General features: G+C 37.8%; 1 protein-coding gene and 1 long non-coding RNA gene across 2 annotated transcripts; both read left to right on the top strand.

The window, feature by feature from the left end:
• Nucleotides 1–341: 341 nt before the first annotated feature.
• Nucleotides 342–1,606, top strand: LOC130465936 (uncharacterized). The gene is made up of 2 exons (XR_008925957.1): nucleotides 342–1,042; nucleotides 1,133–1,606. It is a non-coding gene; the product is annotated as an uncharacterized lncRNA (long non-coding RNA).
• Nucleotides 1,607–10,942: 9,336 nt separating this feature from the next.
• On the top strand, nucleotides 10,943–11,269 carry LOC130465430 (ubiquitin-like). Its single transcript, XM_056834181.1, has one exon. The coding sequence runs from the start codon at nucleotides 10,943–10,945 to the stop codon at nucleotides 11,267–11,269; it is 327 nt and encodes a 108-aa protein (XP_056690159.1).
• The last annotated feature ends 1,091 nt before the right edge of the window (nucleotides 11,270–12,360 follow it).

Here is a 12,360-nt window from a genome sequence, read left to right on the forward strand (position 1 = left end):
ATATTGAAACACCACCACCATCTTCTTAATCAAATAGCATAAGGTGTAATTTAAACTTTATAACATATAAAAGATAGACATTGTTTTGCATAATAAAAAAAGGAAGAACAGAGTCTGAAGGCTCTTTAAAAGCAATAAGATCAGACATTTGAGCACTTTGATAGGATCATAGACTACACTAATTGTCAAATACTCCGTACACCTCAACTATACTTAATTAAACCCAATTTAAGGCAAGTCTATACAAACTTTTGTATCTAGGAAGATTTAAATTAATTTAAAATTTATAATATATAATGGACAAAATAAAACCCAAGTCAGTATCAAATGATCGGTTACATCGAAGAGCAATAAATTCGAAATTTTATGCTTACTGTAGTAGTTGAAGAAGAAATTATATATTTGCAAACCCGTAATGCATCCTCTTCCGATCAATTAAATTCAATCACATTTCTTCCCTCAATTTCATTCGATTGTTGGCAAAGTTTTTACTTTTCAGCACAGTTTCCAGTATTCTTGAAATTTTCATCAGAATTCGACGGCAAATGCTAAGAAGATCCAGAAAAATCTCATCGTATACAAGCTCCATCTTTACCAAACCACTGAAAATCCATGGAATTTCATCTAGGTTTTCAATTAGTTTTTGACATATGATTAAACTAAAAACTACGATATCGCCATTGTTATGGGAGCTGCAGAGAGGAAGAAGTGGCTATTTGCACTATTCTCCGCTTTGTTAGTCTCTCTCCTCCTCTTCCTCACAGCTATCTCAGGACTCAACGCCTCATATGCTTTCACTTCCTGGAGCAACAGGCCCACAGCACTCCCGAACCGTGGACCGCAGTTTCCACCGTCCTTCGCTTGCTACCTTTACGGCGGACCGGGAGATAAGGAGCAAATTTTCCGGCTATTGCTGGCCGTCTACCACCCACGGAATTGGTATTTGTTGCACCTCTCAGCCGAGGCATCGTTGTTGCGCTGAGGTCGGGGCCGGCGATTCAGGCTTTCGAGAATGTGGAAGTGATTGGGAAACCTATTTGAGGTGGATATATAATTGTTGTTCCTAAATTTTGGTTGATGACACACACATATTGCAAACTTTCTAATTATGGTTGCTAATGACTTTGGACAGGTAAATGCCCAAGTTTTTATTATGATAGGAACTTGAATCAGATGGTGAAGTTCCTGACGTGCACTTGGAACAGTCACTGGAGTTCATGAGCTGGAAGTTGTATCTGTTCCAGTTTGAAGTCACAAGAGGAGCAACACAGTTACATATCAAGAGTTCCAAATACTCACAAGAACTATTACAGACTCATGGCCACGAGTTCCTTTGATAGACAGAGAGGAACTCGTCATTGTTCCTGAGCTGGAACGTATGAAGCTTCTGAGTTGCAAGTTCCAGACAAAAGGAAGACATAAAAGTCTAGGTAGTCTACTGTACTTGGAATTTTATGTAAATATTAATTTTGCAAAAGATATATAGGGTACTCAAGGAACTTGTGATTTAATTAGGTCATTTATTTTACTGGAGCAAATTTTTATGAAAACATGTAATTAAATAAAAATAAGTTTTTAATATAAAATAGATTTACGTTTTATGTTATTTTATCAAAACTTATTTTCCTAAAAATTTGCCACAGTTTTTGTAAACAAATAAAATCTGTTGAAGAAAATCTTTTAGGGTTTGATTGAGTCAAACCACTAACTGCCTTGTTGCTGAAACGTGGGAAGTGGTCTTCCCCTTGTTCCTCAAGTCAAGGGACGTGAAGAACAAAGCACTGGCAGTTGGCAGTTGAGGTTTTGAAGGGAACTAACCCTAGGGATAAATCTATAAAAGGGCAAGTATGTTTTCTGAAAAATGACACAAATATTCTAATAGTTCTTGCTTTCCTAAAAACGTATTGTCAAAGATTTTCTAAAAACAGTTTGTGTCCTAGTTAATTCAAAGTTCCTAAGTGCCCTATATCCACACAAAAGCATCATTAATATCTAGAGTTATCCAAACACGAATTGTATTTTGTATTAGTGAGGATAGAGTTATCCTGTTTAGACTTAGAGTTTAAGTCTGAGAGAGAGAAGTAAAAGAGTTGTAATCAGAGTAGATTACTGTGAGGAACACAAGTTTGAGAGGAACTTGTGTTTGAGAGATTATCGTAATCGAGGTATTACTATAATAAAAGGAATTCTCTTCTTGATTAGTGTCAAGAAGTTTTCACAATTATTGTTATTGTCTTTTCTATTCTCAGTTCCTTGATTGTTTCTAAGTTTCGCGAGAAACTTTACCAAAGTTCCAATTACAATTCACCCCCCCCTCTTGTGCGTGTTCCTACTGGAACAACAGTTGGTATCAGAGCCAGTACTCACTAAAAACACAGGAAACCCTGTTTGAGTCAAGTTCCTGAAAGTATGAACTCACAAGAGAAACTGGAAGAAGGTTACTCGACACAAAGGCCACCTATGTTCAATGGCAAGTTCTACTCATACTGGAAGAACAGAATGGAGATATTCATCAAAGCTGAAAATTACCAAGTTTGGCGTGTAATTGAAGTTGGAGACTTCGAGGTAACAAAGACCAATGCTGAAAACGAGGTAGTTCCTAAACCAATGTCTGAATTTTCTAAAGAAGACTTTGATAAATATGAGATGAATGCCATGGCTGTCAAAATCTTGCATTGTGGGCTTGGACCTCATGAACACAACAGGGTCATGGGGTGCAAGAACGCAAAACAGATTTGGGAATTACTACAAGTAACCCACGAAGGAACTAATGAAGTTACGCGTTCCAAAATTGACCTTTTGATGTCTAAATATGAAAGATTTGAAATGCTTCCAAAAGAAACTATTCAAGAAATGTTCACTAGATTTACTAACATAACCAATGAATTAGTTTCTCTTGGTAGAATCATTCCCACAGATGAACAGGTAAGAAAAATACTAAGAAGCATGCCACAAGATGATCGTTGGAGAACAAAGGTCACTGCATTGGAGAACAAAGGACTTTACCAAGTTCAACATTGAACAACTTGTTGGTTCCTTGATGACACACGAATTGCATCTTGGAGCTGCTGTTCCTGAGAGCTCTAGAAATCGAGGACTTGCTCTAAAAGCTGAGGAACTCGACGAATCTGAACTAGATGAAGAAGAGGCTGCCATGCTGGTTAGAAGAATGAGAAAGCTCTACAGGAACTTCAAACCAGGAAACCAGAAAGGAAGGAACTTTGCTAAGAAAATCACTAGTTCCAAAACTGACTCAGAAGACCATGATAGCTGCATGGGGCGAAGCAACAGACTCAGAAGACGATGAGGAACAACCAAATGAAGAAACTGCAAATCTCTGCCTTATGGCTAGAACAGAAGGAACTGATCAAGTTCCATCAGAAGAAATTCTAGTGAAGGGGAACAGCTCGTGGTATCTCGACAGCGGGTGTTCCAAACACATGACAGGAGACAAATCTAAATTCCTCTCACTAGAAGCCTACAATGGAGGAACTGTGACCTTTGGAGACAACATGAAAGGAGAAATTGTTGGAATTGGAAAAGTTGGAAGGTCAAGTTCCTATGCCATTGAAAATGTATTTTTAGTCGAGGGTTTAATGCACAGTCTACTAAGCATTTCTCAATTTTGTGACAAAGGAAACTCTGTAAGTTTTACTTCTGAAAATTGTCAAATCATCAATAATAACACTGGGAAGGTTATTTTGGAAGGAACTCGTAAAGGGAACACATATTCTGTGGATCTCAATACAGTTCCCAGGAACAATTTAACCTGCCTCAGTGCCTTTGAAGAAGATTCCCTACTATGGCACAGGAGGTTTGGACATGCTAGTTTCTCCCTGCTTGACAAACTAAGATCAAAGGAACTGGTTCGAGGACTCCCCTCAATCAAGTTCCTAACTGATAAAGTGTGTGATGCATGTGCAAAAGGCAAGCATGTCCGAAGTTCCTTTAAGTCTAAGAAATTGGTAAGTACCACAAAACCATTGGAACTCATCCATATGGACTTATGTGGCCCAATGAGAATTCAAAGCAGAAGTGGGAAAAAATATGTATTAGTTATTGTTGATGATTACTCTCGCTTTACTTGGGTCATTTTTCTAACAAGCAAGGATGAAACGTTTGATGAGTTTGTTGCATTTTCAAAGAAAATTCAGAAAACCACAGGTCATCAACTGATCCATATAAGATCTGACCATGGAACAGAATTTGAAAATTACAAATTCGATGAATACTGCAAGGAACAAGGTATGGACCACAATTTCTCAGCTCCCAGAACTCCACAACAAAATGGAGTTGTTGAGAGGAAAAATAGAACCTTAGAGGACATGGCAAGAACCATGTTAATAGCCAGTTCCCTGCCTAGGAACTTCTGGGCTGAAGCAGTCAATACAGCTTGTTATATTATAAATAGAGTTATGATTCGAGCAATCCTAAACAAAACCCCCTATGAGCTACTAAAAGGTATAAAACCCAACATCTCTTACTTTAGAGCCTTTGGTAGCAAATGTTTTGTCCACAACAATGGAAAAAGGAACTTGGGGAAGTTTGATGAAAGAAGCGATGAGGCAGTGTTCCTAGGATATGCCTTAAATAGCAAAGCTTACAGAGTTGATAACAAAAGGTCTATGTGTGTTGAGGAAAGTGTACATATAATATTTGATGAATCTAACAAAACTGATATAGTACAGGAACAAGAACATTTCGAGATTGGTTTATCTCGTGCTGCAGATGAGGAGTTCCAACCAAGCAAACACACAGCCAGAGGAACTGCTCAACAAAATCAAGAAGTTCCCGTACTAGTGGAACAAGAAGAAATCCAAGAAGATCCAGAAACAACACCAGAACCAGAGGAACCCCACAATGACCAACAGGGAACTCAGGTCATAGAAGGAACTGACGAAAATGCCACAACACCAGTAGCTCAGTTTCAACCTAAACCTTGGAAGCATCAAAAGTCTCACCCAATAGAACTCATTATGAGTGACATCAGAAAATGAACTCAGACAAGGTCACAGCTAAGGAACTTTTGTGCATTCCACGCGTTCCTCTCCATATTTGAGCCAAGGAATCACATTGAGGCTCTGGAGGATGCTGAATGGATCATAGCCATGCAAGAAGAATTAAATGAATTCAAAAGAAACAAGGTATGGCACTTGGAACCCAAACCAAAGCACCAGAAGGTGATAGGGCTGAAATGGGTGTTCCGGAACAAGAAAGATGAACATGCAACAATCATAAGGAACAAAGCAAGGTTAGTGGTCAAAGGTTATAACCAACAGGAAGGTATTGACTTTGAAGAAACATTTGCACCTGTTGCTAGATTAGAAGCCATTAGAATTTTAATTGCTTTTGCTGCTTTCATGGGTTTTAAACTTTATCAAATGGATGTTAAATGTGGTTTCTTAGAGGAAGATGTTTATGTAGAACAACCCCCTGGATTTGAAAATCCCGAATTTCCAAATCATATTTACAAATTAGATAAGGCTCTTTATGGACTAAAACAAGCCCCTAGATCTTGGTACGAGAGATTATCAAAGTTCCTCCTTCAAAATGATTTTAAAAGAGGTAGAATAGACAAAACTTTATTCTTAAAATCTAGAGGAACTGACTTGTTAGTAGTTCAAATTTATGTTGATGATATATTATTTGGAGCAACTAATGAGAATTTGTGCAAGGATTTTGCAAACTTGATGAGCAGTGAATTTGAAATGAGCATGATGGGGGAACTCAACTTCTTCCTTGGTTTACAAATCAAGCAAACCCCGAGGAAGGAATCATGATACACCAACAAAAGTATGTGAAGGAACTCCTAAAGAAATATGAGCTAGAATCAGCCAAAGTAAACCACACTCCCATGGGAACAGCTACCAGATTAGACACTGATCCAAATGGGAAAAGTGTGAATCAAACGAAATACAGAGGACTATGTGCAAGATTTCAATCCAATCCAAAGGAGTCCCATCTAACTGCTGTGAAAAGAATACTAAGATATCTCAAAGGAACTGATGACCTATGCCTATACTATCCAAGAAGTGGATCATTCGAGCTAAAAGGATATGCTGATGCTGATTATGCAGGTGACTTAGTGAATAGAAAAAGCACATCAGGTATGGTACAGTTCCTAGGTCCATGCATGGTTTCTTGGGGTTCCAAGAAACAGAACACTGTTGCTCTATCCACCGCTGAAGCTGAGTATGTAGCTGCTGCAGCTTGTTGCTCACAAATTCTATGGATAAAACAACAGTTAAGAGATTTTGGTATTATCTATGATTGTGTTCCTATCTATTGTGATAACACTAGTGCTATTTGTATTTCAAAATATCCGGTTCATCATTCCCGGGTCAAACACATCCACATTAGACACCATTTCCTTAAAGATAATGTTGAGAAAGGTTTGATCAAATTAGATTTTTGCCAAACTGATCACCAAATTGCTGATATTTTAACTAAGCCCTTGAACAGAGAGAAACATGAGAAAATGAGGATGGAACTCGGAATGATCAAGCTAAGGTAATTGCTAAATTGAAGTTCCTCTAAGGCAAAAGCAAAAATTATGGTACATATAGACTATTACAAACACAAAATCTTGTGTGCAAACATAGTTGAAGCTTACCATCGTGGCAAATACACTCACACTCCAAATGAGCAAGGTAAGCAGTTCCTTTCAAACTAGTTAATTCAGAGATACGAAATTAAGCAAGTCAAAGTCAAACACAGTTTTAATTTAATTTATTTCTACATTTTCCTTTTAAATTTTTTAAATTTTTTTTTAAAATTCAAAACCGAATACCCATATTCAAAGAATGTTTGGAACGGTTCCATTGGCAATAAATAGGAGAAACTCTTCCCTTTCCACATTCAATCCATGCAACCCCCTTTCTCTTTCTCTCACACGCCTTCTCCACTGACACCACCTCTCCTTTCACCTATAAAAACCTTCACCATGGTTCTCACAAGCAACAACACTGATCTCACTTCCCTCAAACGAAAAAGAAATCCTTCATCTCCAGTTCCCATGGATACCTCACCCATTCAATCGCCAATTCCTCTTCGATCCCACAATCCAATACTCGCAATTACTCAGGGGGAAACAATCGACACTGACATCGAAATGAAATCCCCAATTTCAAACCCTGGATCTTCCACAAGGAAATCCAAAAAGCGTAGGGTAGAAACTTCGGGTGAACAACTCGAAGAAACTGAAGAACACCAGGAGGGTGCTCACCCTCAGGGGGAAGGAAAAAGCGTCAAGAAACTCACTGCTAAGGAGAGCAATCTGGTGGAAGGGTTTGCGATCAATTCAACATGGTGTGAAGCTACGAAGTTCAATGAATTGATGGAAATCCTCGAACACCAAAAGTGGGTAAGCTTGTTAAGTACTTATGCCAAATCACCCCTAATTCCCGAAGCCATGAAAGAATTCTGCAAAAACTTTACTTGTGTTGATGATGTGTGCTCAAGTAAAGTAAATGGAACTCGCATAGAATTTGATGCCTCCTATCTGGAACAGCTGTTTGGTACACCCAATAGGGGTTTTGATATGTGGTTGAAAGGTCAGATTACAGTGACCATTGATAGTGTCAATGAGGATGACATTGTTGGTTCAATGGGAGGAAACTCCAAAGTGTCCACCTCCACAACACATAACTGTTTCTCACCCCTTCAAAAACTACTATTCAATATTGTGTGGAGAGGTGTAGTTCCTCGAATCCAGAAGAGAAACATAGCCAGTTTGTTTGATGCATGCCTCATGTATTGTCTGGAAAGAAAAATTCCCATCAACTTTCCAGCTATTATGATCAAACATCTATCCACCTGCATCCCAAAATTCAAAATCCCTTACTCTTCGCTTCTCACTGAAATCTTCAAAAGTTTCTCAGTTGACCTCACTCCCTACTACGTCATCCCTCTAAAATCAACCCAAATCCTACAAAATGAAATGCTCACTATGCTCAACCTTAAAGTAGTTCAAGGGAAAGTCATTAAGGCTGGCAAAATTGAAAAGAAGGATGAAGAAGACCAAGAGGGTCCAGAAGTTAAAGAAGAAGTGGAGGAGGAGGAGGAACTCGAGCAATTAGAAGTAACTTTATCTCGAGGGAAAAGGAAGAGTGTAGGATCCCAAGGGAAAAGAAAGAGCTTGAGGGTGGCAATGAAGGAGAACAAGAAAAGAGGGCCTGTCTTTATGGAAATAAATGAAGAAGGAGAAGTCAAGGAGATGCCCATAGAGGAGGATGCTGTTCCACTCAAACAAGAGAAACTGCCAGAAACTGTTGTGCCAAGGAACAGGACACCCAGATCCTCCCAAAAGTCCAAAGCTCGTCGTGTTCCATATGAACAGGAACATGTTCCAGACCATGGAGGTGCCTGGAACACAAAGGACGATCAGATATTGGAGCTAAAGGCAACAGTTGCCCATCTGGTGGAACTGCAGGAGGGAACAGATCACAGGATCAGCTCAATGCAAGCTCACATAGGTGCATTGGTTACCAGTGTCAAGACTCTCCAAACCACTCTTCACCACCACTCAGAACAAGCCAATGCAACTCGTGCCACAATCCTCACCAAGATCAATAATCTGGAATCTTTTGAGGAGACTGCGATAGAAGAAACTGCTGGTTCTGGTTCCCCATCTCAAGCCTAATCACCCTATCCCATGTTTCATTTATCTTTTGCCATGGAACAATCTTTTTAATTTGCTTTTGGTCTGTATAATTTTCAAACTTGGGTATTTGTTCCATCTTATTTTGACTTGCTTGGTTACACCTCTCTGTGTTTTCTAGTTTTGATCATTACTGCTTGCTTTTAATTTATTGTGTGAGTTGGTTTAATACTTTGAGGCTAGCTTAACTTGTCAAACGTTGATCGTGGGGCACTGTGTTTGGAATGGCTATATTTCGTGCTATGCTTTTTGTTGATGTCAACAGGGGGAAGTCAAGGTGCAAACTTCCAAGGTACACTCAATCCCAGTTCCTGCATCAATCTCTTGTGTGTACTCTCTCTGTAAGTTTTTTTTTCTTTCTTTCTCTTTTGTTTTTCAATTTTTGTGTTCTGTTTCACAGTAATTATGGTTGCTAATTACTTTGGACAGGTAAATGCCCAAGTTTCTATTAGGATAGGAACTTGAATCAGATGGTGAAGTTCCTGACGTGCACTTGGAACAGTCACTGGAGTTCCTGAGCTGGAAGTTGTATCTGTTCCAGTTTGAAGTCACAAGAGGAGCAACACAGTTACATATCAAGAGTTCCAAATACTCACAAGAACTATTACAGACTCATGGCCACGAGTTCCTTTGATAGACAGAGAGGAACTCATCATTGTTCCTGAGCTGGAACGTCTGAAGCTTCTGAGTTGCAAGTTCCAGACAAAAGGAAGACATAAAAGTCTAGGTAGTCTACTGTACTTGGAATTTTATGTAAATATTAATTTTGCAAAAGATATATAGGGTACTCAAGGAACTTGTGATTTAATTAGGTCATTTATTTTACTGGAAGAAATTTTTATGAAAACATGTAATTAAATAAAAATAAGTTTTTAATATAAAATAGATTTACGTTTTATGTTATTTTATCAAAACTTATTTTCCTAAAAATTTGCCACAGTTTTTGTAAACAAATAAAATCTGTTGAAGAAAATCTTTTAGGGTTTGATTGAGTCAAACCACTAACTGCCTTGTTGCTGAAACGTGGGAAGTGGTCTTCCCCTTGTTCCTCAAGTCAAGGGACGTGAAGAACAAAGCACTGGCAGTTGGCAGTTGAGGTTTTGAAGGGAACTAACCCTAGGGATAAATCTATAAAAGGGCAAGTATGTTTTCTGAAAAATGACACAAACATTCTAAGAGTTCTTGCTTTCCTAAAAACGTATTGTCAAAGATTTTCTAAAAACAGTTTGTGTCCTAGTTAATTCAAAGTTCCTAAGTGCCCTATATCCACACAAAAGCATCATGAATATCTAGAGTTATTCAAACACGAATTGTATTTTGTATTAGTGAGGATAGAGTTATCCTGTTTAGACTTAGAGTTTAAGTCTGAGAGAGAGAAGTAAAAGAGTTGTAATCAGAGTAGATTACTGTGAGGAACACAAGTTTGAGAGGAACTTGTGTTTGAGAGATTATCGTAATCGAGGTATTACTATAATAAAAGGAATTCTCTTCTTGATTAGTGTCAAGAAGTTTTCACAATTATTGTTATTGTCTTTTCTATTCTCAGTTCCTTGATTGTTTCTAAGTTTCGCGAGAAACTTTACCAAAGTTCCAATTACAATTCACCCCCCCCCCCTCTTGTGCGTGTTCCTACTGGAACAGCAATAATCGAACTCCTAAACCACCCACAAACTCATGTTGTTTCATCTTTCCTACATTTATTGAATTTGAATAGTTTCAGATAACTCAAACAATCTACCGTTTTTCTCAATATTCGAATTAATGGTTCCAGTTCTATTGACTGAAACAGTCAAATTAAATTTGGAAAGAGGAATGTGAAAATTTAATTGTTTAAATGATCAATTTGGAAAAATGAAGGTAAAAATTTAATTGTTTAAATGATCGGTTGAATGGGGCATTGATCATGAACCAAGTGGAAGTGGAAAGGTGTATGAGGGAAGCGTTGATGGAGAAGCAGTGAAAGGAAAGTGAGACGCGTGGATTGATAAAGAAGAGATGTGAGGTTGGTGGTTTGAGTTTTTAAATACTAGGTATAGATTCTGTTACTGTTTTTCTGTGAGAGCATTATTAGGTTAATTTTGGAGTTGTAAAACTAGTCCACGTCTCCAATTCGATCGCGTGAGCCCAATGAATTTAAAAAATTTCCTTTAATGCAAACCTTGGAGTCCAAGCGTTTCTATAATTCTATATATATATATATATATATATATGGCCTTAACGAGGGAGTGCTAAAAAAATAAATATCATAAAATAATAATAATAATAATAAAGAAACAAGCAATTATGCAAATATTTGTGAAAACCCTAAGAGGAAACACCATAACCCTAGAGGTAGAAGGAAGCAACAGTATCGTGGATCTAAAATCGATGATTAAAGAGAAGGATGGTATTCCAATGGACCAACAACGAATTATGATGGGTGATAAAGAGCTGCTCGAAAAAGAGGATTATGAAGAAAGAATGAATACCCTAGAAGATTACAACATCAACAAAGAAACAACCCTACACCTTACCTCAACACTAATTGGTGGCTCCCGCCACTACCCTCATGGTAGCCTTAACTTTGTTCCACCTACATTAAGAAAATTAGCCTACGAAACCTGCGTCTGACTAACATGTAAAAATTATAATATAAATACGAATATGAGAAACAGATAAGTTAGACAGAGACAGAGCCGATCACATATAAACATATTGATTATATGGTAGAATTTTATTTAAGGGCTACATTGATTAAAATGCTTATTGGGATTTTCTATTGGGTACGTTGTATTCTCTATTCTATAGTAGAATGGAATTTGAAAGAAAAGAAGATAAAGCAAAAGAAAAAAATATGGTTTTTCTGTATTTGGTTTCAAAAATCATATGGGATTTGATGGGAAGGAAAGGGAAGGGAAATAGAAGGAAAAGATCTGTATTGTATTGAATCTTCATTTCCTTCTTTTCCTTTCTTTTCCCTTCCCTTTATTTACTAATGTTGTACCAAATAAAGCCTCATATCTTGTTATTTTCTTAATATGATTTTGATTACAATTGCAACCTTATAATGTACTACAATTATATCACCTCAAAAGAATTCTCAAGTGATTGGTCCCTTAATAGTTGTGTTGGGAATTAAACACATCTTAGTGAAGAATACAAAATGGACTACAAACCACATCAAACAAGGATTCAAAGAGTTACGGTGGACTTGATGATGATGGGAGTCTTGTTCATCTAAGACTCCTAAGTTAGTTGGTTTATTTGTTATTTTCCTAGTTTATGGTGGAAAGGGGAGTAGCTCACGACGCAAGAGCAAAACCAGTAGGCCATCGAGAATCGTCAAAACCAGATATGATTATGATTTTGATCTTTGAATTAACCTTATCAACCATAGCTCAACCCGCTAGCCCAGCCCAAACCAAAAACATGTGGGTTTGGGAAACCTCAAACACGCATAAACCGAAGTTCGAGCCCAACCCGAAAAACTCATTTCAGCCTGAAAAGCCCGTATTAATTTATAGATTTGGGTATGAGTTTTCAAATTAAAGCCCAATCCGGCCGGGTTTTGATCACCTCTGAATTGTTTTATGCAATTCTGACACAAATATTATATTTTCCCGGACCACAAGCGATCAATGCAGCATTAAGATGGAATGTTACGTACTTTTAGGAGGGGCTATCGTTATCTTTCTTTTTTGGTTCTACTACGAGGAGTTCCC

The sequence above is a fragment of the Spinacia oleracea genome, chromosome 1 (genome assembly GCF_020520425.1).
Source record: "Spinacia oleracea cultivar Varoflay chromosome 1, BTI_SOV_V1, whole genome shotgun sequence".
NCBI lineage: Eukaryota > Viridiplantae > Streptophyta > Magnoliopsida > Caryophyllales > Amaranthaceae > Spinacia > Spinacia oleracea.